At 57.1% G+C, this 16,433-nt stretch overlaps 1 protein-coding gene across 1 annotated transcript in view; it reads left to right on the top strand.

Moving 5' to 3' along the window:
* Positions 1–16,433, top strand: part of Stk10 (serine/threonine kinase 10) — a 53,108-nt gene that overhangs the window by 15,744 nt on the left and 20,931 nt on the right. The window contains exons 2-7 of the mRNA XM_042672331.1: positions 333–497; positions 6,870–6,918; positions 7,327–7,476; positions 14,401–14,473; positions 15,308–15,502; positions 15,645–15,726. Of these exons, the coding sequence (XP_042528265.1) occupies positions 333–497; positions 6,870–6,918; positions 7,327–7,476; positions 14,401–14,473; positions 15,308–15,502; positions 15,645–15,726 (714 nt within the window). The remainder of the gene's footprint in view (positions 1–332; positions 498–6,869; positions 6,919–7,326; positions 7,477–14,400; positions 14,474–15,307; positions 15,503–15,644; positions 15,727–16,433) is intronic.

Raw genomic sequence — 16,433 nt, 5'->3', positions numbered from 1 at the left:
ACTGTAATTTACTTATTTAGGACTGGCTTCATTCTCTCTCTCTCCCCTGCCTCTCTCAGTTACCCCAGACTTTCTTTCTGTGTGAAATGATTCATGAAACATGCCTGTTCAACCTTCCCATGTTGGTATTTGCAGAGCTAGCCCTTCTTGTGCTTTATTCTACCGTTCTTACGAAGCATGGAGGTCGCGTCTTGCATGCACCGTGGGGCTGACAGGCCCTTGCCATGTTCTGCTTGCACTTTGTTCCCACGCAGAGCCGGCCTCAGTTTCCACTCAGGAGTGGTCTCCGGGGATCTGGTGCCTTGTTGACCTTCTGTGTCTCCACTTTACAGGCCAAGAACAAGGAGACGGGAGACTTGGCCGCAGCCAAGGTCATTGAGACCAAGAGTGAGGAGGAGCTGGAGGACTACATTGTGGAGATTGAGATCCTCGCCACCTGCGACCACCCCTACATCGTGAAGCTCCTGGGGGCTTACTACTATGACGGGAAGCTGTGGGTAAGGCGCGGTTCCGTCTGCGGCTCCGTGTTTGCCTGAGGGTGAGGGCTGGGCAGGGAGAGGTGCGGAGGGCGGCCTGCGCTCCCTGTCCCTGCAGAGGATGTGGCGTTTACAGGGCTCTCCTGCCTGCCCTGAAACCTCCTGCAGCTGCTTATCAGCCAGATAAACCTACACTTGTGAGTCATAGTCTGTCAAGTTCCAGCCTCTGTCACATTGGGATAATAATACGGAATGAGTATCACAAACCTGGAAATCAGAAATCCGACGGTTCCCAAAATTAGAATGCTCTTCAAAAAGTTTCAAGTTTCAGATTTTCCCGTTAGGATTGCTTACCTCGTATAGATGCCAGTAGTCTAAGACCTCAGACACTCCAAACCTGAACACTTCTGGTCCTAAGCGTTTTGGAGAAAGGATTCTCAGCCTGTAGCAGGAGGGGGCGATGGGATTGAAGGAGCGAATTCCCAGGAGGACAGGAGCCAAGAGGGGAGCCGGCCGGGAGGCCAGGCAATGCTGCAGTGAAAGGTGCAGCCCCCGACCTCGTCCACCTCTGCTGTGCTGCTGCCAGGAAGGGGTGCAGTGTTGACAGGGTGTTTCACGTAAGTTCTAGGTGCAGCCAGAAGAGCATCCGAATTGGATGTAGATGACTTGAGAGGCAAGAAGAGAGGCCAGCTGGTGGGAGAGCAGGCTGCTGGGTGCACAGCCAGGGCCCTGCAGCAGTTGTAACCTCGGGGATCAGGATTGTTTTCGTGCCGCCCTGGGAGAGCTCCTCCGTGTTTGCGCTATTCCAGGAAATTAGCAGAGAGCTTGATGGTGAATAATGTTTTATAATTTTTTTCCATTTAATAGGAAATGGAAGTCTGGCTTTGTATTGCACAGAATGCCTGATTTTAAGGAACAGAACTACTGTGTTAACTGGAGGAATCTGTTTCATTTGAAAAGAAATAGTAAAGCCTATGGGTGGGGAAAGCCCAAGGAGAATTTACATATCCTCTCCCTCTCATCTCACAGATGACAAAACAAGCCCAGCACCAGAGTGCCCGCAACAGCGGGCACAAACCTTACCCTTCTCGTTGGAATTAGTCCCTTTTCTATTGCTGTAAGGAACTCTATGAAGAAAAGAGGTTTAGTTCTGGAGATTCAAGGCCATGGTACCTGGAATGGCTTGTCTGTCATGATGACCTCTCAGCCTAAGACATCACCAGGGCTTCACATTACAGAATGAGGCCCAGGAGTGGTGGATGGCCTCAGGACAAATGTATTAATCCCCCTGAGAGCTACTTGCTGCGCTTAAATGTTCCACCCCCTTCTGACACCGCCATACTGGGGACCGGCTCCAGCACGTGAGCCTCTGGGGGTCCTACTCAAACCGGAGCATAGCCCTCACCGCCCCCACCAGGCCCACCACCAGCCCCCTTCCCAAGGATGCCACTCAGATGTGCTGGGAGAAAAAGGCTTAGGATTTCACAGCCCGTCCTTCCCCATGTCTCCACAGATCCTGGAGTGGAGGGGGCAGGGGGAATCACAGGTGGTCACCTTTCCCAGAGGAGGGAACAGGGGCGCAGAGAAGGCAAGCTCCTTGCTCATGGCCCAAAGTCAAGACTGACAAAGCCCAGGCCATTTCCTGTGTCCTAAATGCAAGAGCTCCTTCTTAGTAAAATTTCCCTTCTTTGACAAAAGGAGAAATTAGGCAAGTATTATTACGTGATCAACAGAGAAAAATGAGAACGTACAGGAAGGCAGGAGAGGGAGAGGGTCGGAACTGGGCCTGGTGGGTGCAGTGCCCAGGCCTTCACCCAGCACAGGGGAGAATGCAGCTCAAGCCATCCAGCACAGAGCAAGGTCCGAACTTGAACGTAACCAGTGCAAAAAAGGTGTTGGTTGTTTACTTTCCCCCCAGGAGGCCTCTTGCTGACGGTGCCACGGTCTGTGGTTAGGTCTTTAGGCCACTTCTAATTTTGTCTTTGCTCTTGTGAGCAGCTCTGGGATGAACTTCTCTGAGTGCTTGTCGGGTAACCTTTTTTTTTTCTGGCACTGGCACTGGGGCGTGAACTTAGGTCCTTACGCTGCCTTGGCTTTTTTGTGTAAGTCTGGCACACTTCCAATTCCTGGGACCCTCTCTACCAGGGTTTTTAAGGTTCCTCAGGGTTGATTTCCACACTGGCCTACAGTCTCGCTGGATGCAGACTGAGGGAGATCTCCCACTGGCTCGCCTCCGTCTCTCCGTCTCTCCACCCGCACTCATTGCACACTGAAGAAAAACTCTGAGATGTGTCTGTTTCCTTGACTGGTTGAGGCGGAGTCCCAAATCCATTCCTTTCCCAGATCCAAAGACAACACTGCGATAGCTCGCGTTTACTGAGGGCTCAGCCCTGTGTCCTTGGCAGTGCACCGTTTACCTTGGCCTTGTTGCACTGTCTGGTCTTACAGAGGGAGATGAGAAACAAAGAATCCGAGTGAGTTGCCTCCCGGTCACACAGCTAGAAAGTGGCTGAGCTGGAAAAACAGAGAAAGGACAATTCTTGGTGGCATTATGACTTGTCATGGGCCTTTCTGTCCCCAAGTTGTCACTTTCTGCTGATACGTTCTTATCCAGGGCTGACCCACAGCCCTGGCTGCAGCTTTGTCCTCCTGTGAGGAGGAGTTTCGCCGCCAGGAGCCCTGGGGCCGAGGGGCCGAGGGGCCGAGCTGCGGAAGGGCGTGTGGGCAGCGCTGTGGACGCTTGGCCAGGCGGTCATAGGGTGGTTGGTGGGGCTGTCCCTGGAGGAAGAGACAGGCGCTGACCTCCTTGGGGCAGAATGGCTGAGGCTTGAGCGGCCAGGTGAAGGGTTTGTTCTCCACCTCCCCCAGCGGTCACTTGCCTTGTGGTAATGCCCACACATTGATTCCACAGGCCTCACCGGGCTCCACCACGCAGCGTCCCGCGTGTCTGTGCGACACCCCGGAGCTGAGGAATGGCCAGTCCCCGTGTCCTGCAGGGCTCGGGAGGGCAGGCTGGGGGGCGGGGGCCGGGCATGCGAGCGTCCCGCACGCTGCGCCTTCCCTGACGGAGTCCCTGAGTGCTGAGTGCCAGCTGTCAGTGTCCGGTGAGGGGCAGGCCCCATGGGGTCCCCGGGGTACAGAGGAGCAGGCTGAGGCTGGGTCACTGAAGCAGCAGAGGTTGGCCTGTCAGCCCTGGAACCTAGGCATGTTGGCCCCGAGATGAAGCCTTTGCTCCCCATCGATGGGGGTGGGGTAGGTCTAATACCACCCTGAGCCTGTGTGCTGACCGCAGGCCCTGCCCGGGCTGACTCCGGCCTGCCAGCCCTGCCTCCCGCTCCCCTGGCTTCCGGGCCTGTCTGCCGCCGTCGGTCACCTCTGGACCGCCACCTTTCGGTAGTTTGCCGTATCGCTCTGCGATCCCATACCTGCTTGGTCTGAGGGGCTGGCGAGCTGGTGTCTGACTTCCTCGAGGCCGTGGCCCTGGGACGGGCACCGCCAGCCCGCCCGGGGTGGAGCCCGCTGCCGGGAGTGGAGGCCGTCCAGCCGGTGCATCGCCGCTCCTCTGGGAGGGCTTGTCGCACAACGCTGAGCCCGCGCGGTGACCAGGGTCTGCTCCAACCTCAGGCTTGGCGCGACTTGGTCCCACACGGGTCCTGGCATTTCCTGAGGGGTGGCGTGGCCTTGAGCTCACACCTAGCCTTGCAAGAATGAGCTCACAGCCCCCAGCCTCACAGGAGTGTGCTCGCACCCAGCCTCTCAGGAGTGTGTGCTCACACCAACCTCGCAGGAGTGAGCTCACACCCAGCCTCTCAGGAGTGTGTGCTCACACCAACCTCGCAGGAGTGTGCTCACACCCAGCCTCACAGGAGTGTGCGCTCACACCAACCTCGCAGGAATGAGCTCACACCCAGCCTCCCAGGAGTGTGTGCTCACACCAACCTCGCAGGAGTGAGCTCACACCCAGCCTCTCAGGAGTGTGTGCTCACACCAACCTCGCAGGAGTGTGCTCACACCCAGCCTCCCAGGAGTGTGTGCTCACACCAACCTCGCAGGAGTGAGCTCACACCCAGCTTCCAGGAGTGTGTGCTCACACCAACCTCGCAGGAGTGTGCTCACACCCAGCCTCACAGGAGTGTGCGCTCACACCAACCTCGCAGGAATGAGCTCACCCCCCAGCCTCGCATGCTATGTTTGTAGCCGTTTATTGTGTTGTGTAGAAAAAGATAGTTTACGTGTTTAGCGCACGCACATACACACACACACACACACACACACACACACACACACGCACTGTGCTGATCTAGGCTTGAACTCAGAGCATAGGCACTGAACTTTTGTGCTGATTAATTAGAGATGGAGTCTCAAAAGACTTTTCTGCCTGGGCTGGCTTTGAATCTCAGCCTCCTGAGCACCAAGGATTTCAGGCACTTGACTAACGACTGCTCAGTTACTTCCCTTCTTAATACTGAGATTTAGGTTTTTAATAAACCCTGTGTACTGCTGTGAAAGCCCCAAGGAATTTGTAGAACAAGGCCTAAGCCGCTGGCGGCTAAGGGTCAAAGCTATAAGCCTAAAGGAGCAGCTAGGAAATGAGAATTGAACCAGGGCTAAGCAGCTCGCTTTACTCAGCGCTTCCTGTCCGCCAGGGCAAAAGGAGAAAACAGGAGCCAGGAACTGGGAATGCAGAGGAGGAAGCACGTGGTTGTTGGGCTCCACAGCCTTCCCAGTGCTCTCTGCGTGTGGAAGAGTGCCGACCGGGATGGCATCTGGCTGCCCGGGAGGCCGCTTACCCTGCCTCTTGGTAACAGATGTTGATCAGTGACAGCTGTGGTGAGGTGCACTTAGTTTGTGTGGTGTGGCATGGGTGTGCTGTGCTCTGACAAGGTGCTGCGCTGACCCTCACAGGCCAGGGTGCGGCCTGCTGCTGGGTTTAATGCTGGGGATCCCACTGAACTGCTTTGACCACGTTGGAGACTGAGATTCTTGGTGCCGTCGTACAGATCAGGAAACCAAGACTCACAGAGACATATCCAAGGCAGCGGCATCACGAAAGCCACAGTGCCAGCCGGTTACCTTTTCCTTGGTGAGGAACCCTTGTTAGAGAAGGGGAACTGTCTGGCTGGGTTCTGCCCCACCTGCCTCAGAGCGAGTCTGTTGAGCTCCAAGCATTTCTCCTTCCCACCCTTGCCGAAAACGCTCGAGGTTGGTTACAGTGGAGCCCATGAGGATTGGGGGTTGGCTGAGGTTGTTCTGGCAGTCGGGGGGTGGGGCAGGCAGAGGCTGCGAACAGGGCTTGTGCCGGTGCTTCAGGTCCACGAACTGCACACAGATCTCAGCTCCTATTTTTATTTTTCTGGCAAGAAAAGAGAACAGCTTTCATGCAGTCTTAGAAAGCAAATGAGTGCTCACCCAAGGGTGAGCATTCATAAATAATGAATGGATGAATGGATGGAGAAATGGATGGATGGATGGATGGATAGGTAGATGGATGGATGGATAAAGGGATGAATAAATAGAAACATGGATGGATGAGTGAATGGATGGATGGATGAGTGGATCGATGGATGGATGAATGGATGGGTAGATGAGTTGGATGGATGAGTGGATGGATGGATGAGTGGATCGATGGATGGATGGATGAATGGATGGATGGATGAGTTGGATGGATGAGTGGATGGATAGATGAGTGGATGGATGGATGAATGGATGGATGGGTGAGTTGGATGGATGAGTGGATGGATGGATGGATGGATGGATGGATGGATGAATGGATGGATGGATGAGTGGATCAATGGATGGATTGATGAATGGATGGATGGATGAGTTGAATGGGTGAGTGGATGGATGGATGAGTAGATGGATGGATGAGTGGATGGATGGATGGATGGATGGATGGGTGAGTTTGTGGCTGGGGTTAGAAAATGTGCTTTCCAACCTAAGACCTTCTACTACAACAGTTTTCCTACTTGACCCAGTGCCCTCAGGCTCCTACTTGGTATCTGCTGGGCTTTGGAGGGGGAAAGCCAGGAGTAGGGCTCAGAGGTCCTGGGTGGGGACGGCATGCTTGAAGCCTCTTGGCTGTGGTTGGAGCACGGGGAACCAGCCGCGGATGGTGGCTCTGGCTGGACGATCTGGAGGGCCAAGGTGTGGCCCGGCCAGAGAGGTTGTGCTGGAGTTTGGGCTCTCTCTGGTAACTTGGTTTTTCTTTTTCTGAAAAGTGAAGGCTGCAGGGCATGTCCCCGTTGCTAGGAGCATCCTGTGGTGGCTAAGGGATGTACGGCAGACGGAGCAGGCCTGGGCAGGAGGGCCGGGTGGCAGGGCACCATGGTCTGGGGTCTGGATCTCCCCACTGGGATAGGGTCTGCCTTGCTGTAACTGCTGTGTTCTCTGCAGATCTTGATCGAGTTCTGTCCAGGGGGAGCAGTGGACGCCATCATGCTAGGTGAGTCTGTGGTGGAGCATGCACCTGTGTTATACCAGAGACAGAGCCTGTGGTGTGTGTGTGTGTGTCTGTGTGTGTCTGTGTGTCTGTGTCTGTGTGCATGTGATACCAGAGACAGAGCCTCTGTGTGTGTCTGTGTTTATGTATGTGTGGTGGAGCATGCACCTGTGTCATACCAGAGACAGAGCCTCTGTGTGTGTGTGTGTGTGTGTGTGTGTGTATGTGTGTGTGTGTGAGTGAGATACCAGAAACAGAGCCTGTGTGAGCATTGCCTGGGGCAGAGGTGGCCAAGCCAGTCCTCGCTGGGGCCCTGATGTTGACAGTGCTTGCGCTGTGTGTGTATGATGTGTGTTGGCCAGCAGAGCCTGCAGTGGTGCTGCGGGGTGGTAAAAGTCTCCTCTCTTCTAGAGCTGGACAGAGGCCTCACCGAGCCCCAGATTCAGGTGGTGTGCCGTCAGATGCTGGAGGCTCTCCACTTCCTGCATAGCAAGAAGATCATCCACCGCGACCTCAAGGCTGGCAATGTGCTCATGACCCTGGAGGGTGACATCCGGCTGGGTGAGGGCGTGGCTCAGGGCCCTGGAGGGTGGCATCAGCTGGAGGAGGGCGTGCGTGGGGAGTGGGGAAGGGCGTCCTGGCTGGAGTACCGGGCTGGGGTGTCCTGGATGCAGTGTCTGATACTCTTCTGCCCCTCACCTCCTCCTCTGTCCTCAGCCCCAGTTGGCTTCCTCTGCTCATCACCTCCGTGTTGTTAAGGAGCATTTTATTTCTTCCCACGACTGTACCACGGAGGCCCGGAGACTGAGACCCCCGTGTGTAGCTGGAGATGGGTCGTTAGCAGGGTGTGCAGTTGTGGATTTTCATAGATTGACAGCTCTCAGCGTCTCGGCTCAGACCTCAGGGAGGGTGGGACCTGCCCTGGACCCAGCCGGCAGGGATGGGGCGGGCTGCCACCAGGGCTGTGGCCTGGGGTGCTGGAGTCCCGGGGGCTGTATGTGAGAGGCGTCTCGGTGGTGGACATGGCTGGGGAGGAGCCAGGTATGGCGTGACCGGGCAGGGGTGGGAGCAGAGGCGTGGAGATGGCCTGGGAAGAATGACATCAAGCTCAGTGCGTCTGCTGGACTTGCCTGTCTAGCATCGCGTTGACTGCTGCTGCTGGGGCAGCTCAGGGGTCTGCATGCAGGACATGGACACTGCCAAGGGAGGTACCCCAGATCCTGCCAGCCGAGGAGCGGTGGCAGTGTGGATTTCCAGAAGACTATTCAGTCAGGGAGAGGGGTGTGAACCGGGAGCAGCTGGGACAAGGAGCCAGGGGCAGAGGACAGTCAAGTGTGTCTGGTGCATGTGTGTAATGGAGGAAGCAGGAGACAGAGCCCCAGGGCCAAGGCCTGGGGTGCAGGGAGGAGGCTGGGCCTGTGGCCGTAACTGTGCTGAGCTGTGGGCTTCTCACTTCTGGGCTGCTGCCCCTGCCCCACCCCAGATCCCCTGTCCATCCTCAGGGCCCTGGCACGCCGCGCAGAGTCCGGGGTGCCAGTCAGAGCCGGCTGAGGGTCGAATGAGGCAGAGGAGTGCATCAGGTTTCCAGGCTTGGCTACTTGGGAGCCCCAGGGAGCCAGTGAAGGAGCGTTGAGTTCGGAGAGTTGGGTGTGTATTTGGCACACCCCGTAGGTGCCTGGCACACCCTGGCACATTATTCTTTCCTGGTGGGAACTGCCCAGCTGCGATCCTGAAGACGCCTTTCATCTGACTTGGGTGTCTCTGACACAGGAGGTGAACTCTGCAGCTTCCAGGAGGGACTCCCGAGCTCCGGGCAGAGGTGTCCCTGCCCTGGAGGTCCAGGTGCCCAGCTGGAGCGTGTGGCGCTCAGTGATAGAGGCGCGCCCAGCATCCCTGCAGCTGCAGACTGTGACTCCAGGGTCCCTCATCCCCACAGCCACCGATGCGCCAGGCAGGAGCCAGGCCTGGCCTCTCCCCCACCTCGCCGTGACCCAGAATTCTCCGTTCCTGCCCCCGCACGCGGGGTCTGGGCTCCGCCTCTGTGCAGTTTCCCCTCACCCATGCACATGGGAGGGCAGGAGAGCAGGGGAGATACCGCAGGTTACCTAATCTCAGCACTTACGAGATGGGGCCGACCCTTTTCCTGCCCTGCATGGTCATAGGTGATGGGAGGCGCTGTAGAACTCAGACATTTCTCTATGCCGACGGCACACCTGAGTCTCTGCACCTTACAGATTCTCAACAAACGTTACCCTTTGTTTTGTTGTTTGTTTGTTTTTTGCTGGTACCAGGATTTGAACTCAGGGCCTTGTGATTATTCAGCTTTCTCATTTGATGGCATTTCACCACTTGAACCATGCCTTCAGCTCGGCTTCTTGCTGGTTATGTTGGAGATGAAGTCTTATGATCTTTTCTGCTCCAGCTGGCTTCAAGCTATGATCCTTTCAGATTTCAATCGCCCGAGCAGCTGGGCTAATAATTTCCTTTTTATAAGATGAAAATTACCTTTAGAAAATTGGGTTCATAGGATGTCCAGTTTCCTAGTCTGTCTTTTTTTTGTGTGTGGTACCTGGGCTTGAACTCGGGGGGGTCATGGTTTTGCTTGGCTTGCTCATAGCTGGCACTACAGTGTGAGTCACACCCTGGCCCTGGTCTGCCTTTGTACCGCTTACTTACTTTTCTATTTGGTGGTGCATTCAGAGCATGAGCTCTTCCATCGAGCGACTCCCCAGACCCCAGCCTCTACTTTAATGGATGGTTACATGTGGTACATGTGGCATTCCTGCGTGTGAACCCTGATCCTGCCGGGTAACTGGTTTGTGTGTAACCGTGGAGATCACGTTCAGAGCCCTGTCTGCCAGCTGTTTTGAATTGGGCAGCGAAGGCCTGTGCTGTGGAGCCTTGGTTTCTCTGGTCTGGGAACCACCGCTGCCCACAGGGTGCACACCCTTCCAGCCTCTGAAACGCTGCTCTGCGCCCCCCCGCGAGGTCTTGGGGTGCTTGTCTTTCTGCTCCCAGGTTGTCTACGTAGCGTCATGTTCTCGTCTGCTTTACTGTATGTCCCCGTGTCCTCCTCTCAGCAGTGATTGTTTCTAAGCGAGGGCCTTTGTGGGAGATTTGGAGCCTCCGTCCGGCTCTCCAGGCGGCACTGCTGTGAAGGGCTGGTGGTGGGTCTCTGAGTCTCCTTCTGTGTCCAACCTTGGGGAGGGAGAACCCCCCGCTTGCCTGATTCTCCGAATTAGACTGACTGTGGCCAGCGCCTTCCTTCCTGCTCACTCCCCTACTAAGTTCGAAGTTCTATTTCACCACATCCTGGGTTTTACTTCAGAGGAAAAAAGACCCAAACCCCACAAAACCCCAAAACGTTGCTAACTGCATTTCTGTTTTTTAAACCATAAAGCAGTCCATACGAGCATTTTAAAGGCTAAAAGTTAGCTCGTGTGTGCAACCCTGGTTCCTCGGAGGACGAGGTCTGGAGGATAGGGGCTCAGAGCCCGCTGGGGCAGAAAAGCCCGTGAGACTTCACTCCACAATAATCATCAAGATGCTGGGCTGGAGGGAGGGCACCAGTGGTAGAGTGCCAGCTAAGCAAGCAAGCAGAGTAAACTCAAGGCTGTGAGTTCACACCCCACACCAGAAAGAAAAGAAAAAGTGTAAAGTAAAAATGGAAGGTCTCTGTGCGCCCCACACCCAGGGAGCGGCTGCTGTTGAGTGTGGCTTGTGACCCACAGCAGGTGCGTGCCGCACGGCAGACTCATGCTCTGGAGCATGTCCTCTGTGACCTGGATGTCATGTTGGAGGCAGATCACCAGGGAGCGTATCCCGGGGCAGCCTTGTTGTTCCTAGGGCTCCCTGCTATTTTACAGCAGAGAGGACCAGCACTCCTACAACACATCCACAGAGGCTCCAAGGATGCCCTGAGCCCCTGTGGACGCTCAGCCCTGCGTGTGCCCCACGCCTACGCAGCCCACCTCTGAGCGTACCACACGTGTGTGGACGCTCACCCCTGCGTGCTCCCATGCCTGTGTGGATGTCTGCCTGTGTATACCACACACCCACATGGAAGTTCACTTTATAAGTTAGACACAGTGAGAAACATGCATCAGGGACTGACGTAAAACATGGCAAGGACAACAGCACAGTGTAACGTATGTGATTTTGTGAGTAATTTCTAGGTCTTCTGTGTGATATTTTCACAAAACTGGAAGAGGGTGAGGTAGAGACCTCACTGACGTCCCCTGTGTCAGCCAGCTCTAGATGCACGCAGGCCAGCTTGGTGCAGAGCAGGAACAGGAAGTGCCCTTCCCGTGGGACCCCCTCTTTCCTGCGGCCCGGCCTGCCTTGTTTCCTTCAATAGACCACAGTGAAATGACCCTCATGTCCCCTGGGGCAGCCAACCCGCAGGGACCATGACGCTCTAGGCAGGGGGCACGGGGCGGGGCTGCCCCTGTGGGGCCGGGGGACAGGCCAGGGACAGGCCGGAGGACAGGCCGGGGGACAGGCTGGGGCTGCCTCTGCGGGGCTGGGGGACAGGCTGGGGATGCCTCTGCGGGGCTGGGGGACAGGCCGGGAATGCCTCTGCGGGGCTGGGGGACAGGCCAGGGACAGGCCGGGGATGCCTCTGCGGGGCTGGGGGACAGGCCGGGGACAGGATGGGGACAGGCTGGGGATGCCTCTGCGGGGCTGGGGGACAGCCCGGGGGACAGGCCGGGGATGCCTCTGCGGGGCTGGGGGACAGGCCGGGGATGCCTTTGCGGGGCTGGGGGACAGGCCGGGGACAGGCCGGGGATGCCTCTGCGGGGCTGGGGGACAGGCCGGGGGACAGGCCGGGGATGCCTCTGCGGGGCTTGGGGACAGCCCGGGGACAGGCCGGGGATGCCTCTGCGGGGCTGGGGGACAGGCCGGGGACAGGCCGGGGATGCCTCTGCAGGGCTGGGGGACAGCCCGGGGACAGGCTGGGGATGCCTCTGCGGGGCTGGGGGACAGCCCGGGGACAGGCCGGGGATGCCTCTGCGGGGCTGGGGGACAGGCCAGGGGACAGGCCGGGGATGCCTCTGCGGGGCTGGGGGACAGGCCGGGGATGCCTCTGCGGGGCTGGGGGACAGGCCGGGGGACAGGCTGGGGATGCCTCTGCAGGGCTGGGGGACAGTCCGGGGACAGGCTGGGGGACAGGCCGGGGACAGGCCTCTGAGGCCTGAGAGAGTCCCACCTCGGGCTGGGCCTGAAAGGGAAGGACTCGCTGCTCTTTCCGGAATGCCTGCTGGGCTCTCCAGGGAGGCCTTGGGCCCCTCTGTGTCATTGTGGAAGCAGGGGTCTCTGTCTTGTTTCTCTCCTCAGAAAGGAGTCTGCGGCCGGTGGTGGTGACAGAGCAGTAGGCGGCCCTGAGACTCACCCTGGCCTGAGGGGCTAGAGTTCCTGGCAGACACGTGGTACTGACTGCTGAGTTTTCCAGACACGTGTCCACAGAGCCCAGGCACATTCCTGCTCGGAGGCCTAGCGGGGCGTGCACACCCCACCAGCCCCACCTCTTAGTGGGGCTGGGCCTCCTCCCTCCCTCCCTCCTTCCTCCTCTTTCCTCCTTCTCTACGCAGTCCATCGCCACTCCCTTCCTCCCACAGCTATAAGTGGATACTGGTGTTGCCTGGTCTCTCTGCTTCCCTACTGCACCTTGAGCTGTCTGAGGGGCACAGATTCGACTGGTCTCTGTGTTCCCCGCCACACTGTCTTCCCGTGGTGCCGACAGGTGCCGGATGTGCCGGGTGGAGACTGGTTTCAGCTTACGTGGTTCTGAGCTCAGCAGAGCTGCGGCCTGGCCGGGGGCGGGCCTGGCTGCAGGGTCAGGCTGTGAGGGGTCAGGGAGGGGTCTTGGAGGGTCAGTGTTGTTCTGGATGAGCCGAGTGTCCTCTTCCAGCCGGTCAGGAAGCATCGGGGACATTTCCCTCCACAGCACCAGCCTCTTCTCCTTGCTGGGGGCTAGGAAGGAAGATGAAAGTATTGAAGGGTAAATCTGATTATTTTTGTTAATCCGGAAACTCCGACACAGCAGTTTCAGAATTGAGGAAGTGGAAGGAACCTCTGGTCTGATTTCCCCACCCACAAACAGCCCATGAGGCGGGGATGTGTCCCGAGGCTCTCCAGTGCTAGTACCTTGTCTCCACTTAGCTTGACATGTAAGCGAAATCTATGTTGATAAATATATGTTAGTGTCCATGAAAAGGGTAAAATATCTCATTGCATTTTTCTTGTAGTGCTGGGGATTGAACCCAGGAGCTAGGCAAGCAATCTACCACGAAGCTACATCCCTGCCCTTGGGTTTGAGCTCAGGGCTTTCACTTGCCAGACAGGCTCAGCTCCCAGCCAGCCCTTGGTTCTTTGACAGTCTTACTACGTAGCCCAGGTGATCATGAACTCACGGTCCTCCCGCCGTTGTCTCCTAAGTGCCACTGTACTTCCTGTCTTGTTAATTTCCTACTTTATTTCTGTGTGTGTGTGTGCGCGCGCGCGCGCGTGTGTGTGTGTGTGTGTGTGTGTGTGTGTGTGTGTGTGTGTTTGGGGGGGCAGAGAGAGGGAGAGGCAGAGAGAGGCCTTAAACCCTTTTTGGGAAAGGCAATATATTGTGTATATGGCACATAAAATTTGAAAATTATAGTAAGAAAACATAGCTAAGCAATTCTGGTTAAGATTTGCTACTATTTCCAGATACCAGTGGCTCATGCCTATAATCCTAGCTATTAGAGGTTGAGATCTGAGAATCACAGTTTGAAACCAGTCCAGGAAGGAAAATCCTTGAGTCTCTTTATCTCCAATTAACTACCAAAAAGCTGGAAGTTGAGGTGGGTCTCAAGTGGTAGAGAGCTACCCTAGAGCAATAAAGCTCAGGGACAGTGCCCAGGTCCTGAGTTCAAGCCCCCCTCTCTCTCTCTCTCTCTCTCTCTCTCTCTCTCTCTCACATACACACAAACACACACAAATTTGTTACTGTAAGGGAACTTTGATGAGCATCACTTGAGCCATGCGCCACTTCCGGTTTTCTGGTGGTTTATTGGAGATAAGAGTCTCACGGCCTTTCCTGCTGGGGCTGGCTTTGAACCAGGATCCTCAGATCTCAGCCTTCTGAGAAGTTAGGATTACAGGCGTGAGCCACCGGCACCTGGCTCATGGTTCTATTTTTGTATTTAGTGTCATTTCCTTAATTAGATCACTTCATTTACAATTATTGTATCTGAGTAGAGATGTTTTCAAGGTCCTTGTTGTCTATTACCCGATTGCTTTCCTGAAGACAGTTAGCAGCTTGTACTCAGGTAGGAACGTGCCCATCCCAGGCCAGGTACCACAGACTGCACGCTGCCATCTTTTTAATGCTCGCCATTGATAGACAGCACCTGTTAGTTCTCTGGAATCTGTGACCTTCTCCCCCCCCCCCCTCCCCCGCTGTGGGTAGAGGTCTGGTCCTCAGATATTTTATCTGAGATTTTTGTCTTCCAGCCGATTTTGGTGTATCTGCCAAGAATCTGAAAACTTTGCAGAAGCGAGATTCCTTCATAGGAACGCCGTACTGGTGAGTTGCATTTCTTCTGGGGGTGGAACAGGGGCCTGAATATGTACATATCACCCAGGGTGACCTCTGGGTGGTGAGGGGAGAGGCCCTGGGGCAGAGGCCAGCCCCCACTTGGACACATTGCCTGGCTTCCTGATTCCTCACAGTAAACCAGGAAGTAACAACGCCTATTTATAGGTACTGTGGGGATGGGCTGGCGCTCAGGGTGAGCACTCCAAACCGAGATCCAGTTGCTGTTTATTTCACATCTCTGTGTTGCACACCAGGTGGCCGCTGGCCAGGGGCTGGGTGGGCCCATGCACAATGCAGATTCACTTGCACCTCCACAGTGTTGTGACTCCTCCTCTTCCACAGCTGTCCCTTCACAGGAAACAGCTCTGACTCCTCGCACACTTACTTGCTGTTTCGTTGTTTTTACGGTTGTGGTGGTGCCGTGTCCCTCTTTCTTGCTTGCTTATTGCGCTGTAACTCTTTCTCTCCCCCTGCTTGATTCCTTCCCCCTGTCTCTCCCATCCCTTTCCTGCAGTGCTGCGTGTCCTCTCTGCCTGCCTCCCTTACCCCCTAGGCCTCTGCTTTGGATTGCTGCTGCCGTCTTCTGGCAGGTCTTGGGAATGCCGGCCGGCCATGGCAGGCGCTACCAGGCGAAGACCTTCTAAGGAGGACGGTGGGACGTCACGTAATTGAGATCATGGCTCAGGAGGGCCCTCAGCCCTCATCTGGGCTGGTGGTGTCCTGGGCCCCTGCGTGTCTGAGACACACCATCGGGAGCCTGATTCCTAGCTCCGTGTTGTGCTGTCCCTCGGCTTAGCCCTGTGTTGTCGCTTGGTGGCTCAGGATGGCTCCTGAGGTGGTGCTGTGCGAGACCATGAAGGACACGCCGTATGACTACAAGGCTGACATCTGGTCCCTGGGCATCACGCTGATTGAGATGGCACAGATCGAGCCCCCACACCATGAGCTCAACCCCATGCGGGTGCTGCTCAAGATCGCCAAGTCGGATCCTCCCACGCTGCTCACGCCCTCCAAGTGGTGAGGAGACTGGGCACGGGCACTGGGGCATGGGCACCGGCCCTGCAGGGCATGAGTCCTTGGTGGTGTCCCCGGGGCTGCCAGCTACAGCAGGGCGCCAGTACTGCCCCCAGCCTGAAGTCACCACGGATCCCATCCTCAGGTCCGCGGAGTTCCGGGACTTCCTGAAGACAGCGCTAGACAAGAATCCCGAAACCCGGCCCAGTGCTGCTCAGCTGCTGGAGGTGAGGGACCCTGTCCTGGCCCCTGTGCCCGCCCAGCAGGGCCCTGCAGGGTAACGGCGGGCAGGCTGGGCTGTGCAGGCTCGAGCCGGGGCCTTGGCTTTACCTGGGACCAGCAGGGGCAGGGCGTCGGGCTCTCCCTGGGTGGACTCCGGTGGACCAGCCCAGCCGGCAGCAGCTTTGTGGGCAGCCGACCACTTGACTGTGCCCCTGGGCGGGGTAGCCTGCTCCAGGAAGCTTTTGGAGTGGCGCGATGCATTCCCTCCTTTCCTCACCAAGCTGGTGCTCACTTGAGGCCGCCGTGGCCTTTTCTGTTGGGGAGAGGGGTTGCCTCCCCAGCTCCCCTGAGGGGTGCTGACCCCCCGACCCCTGGGGTGCCGACCCCTGGCTCCTTCCACCCCCGGCCCCTGGGGTGCCGACCCCCTGACCCCTGGCTCCTTCCTCCCCCGAATTCTGGGGTGCCGACCCCAGGCTCCTTCCACCTCCGACCCCTGGGGTGCTGACCCCCCGACCCCAGGCTCCTTCCACCCCCGGCCCCTGGGGTGCTGACCCCCCGACCCCTGGCTCCTTCCTCCCCCGAATTCTGGGGTGCCGACCCCAGGCTCCTTCCACCCCCGACCCCTGGGGTGCCGACCCCCCGACCCCTGGCTCCTTCCACCCCCGACCCCTGGGGTGCCAACCCCCCGACCCCTGGCTCCTTCCACCCCTGG

The sequence above is a fragment of the Dipodomys spectabilis genome, unplaced genomic scaffold (genome assembly GCF_019054845.1).
Source record: "Dipodomys spectabilis isolate Male_0828 unplaced genomic scaffold, ASM1905484v1 ptg000699l, whole genome shotgun sequence".
Classification (NCBI taxonomy): domain Eukaryota; kingdom Metazoa; phylum Chordata; class Mammalia; order Rodentia; family Heteromyidae; genus Dipodomys; species Dipodomys spectabilis.
The sequence above is the reverse complement of the archived record's forward strand: the minus strand, read 5'-3'. Positions and strand labels throughout refer to the sequence as shown.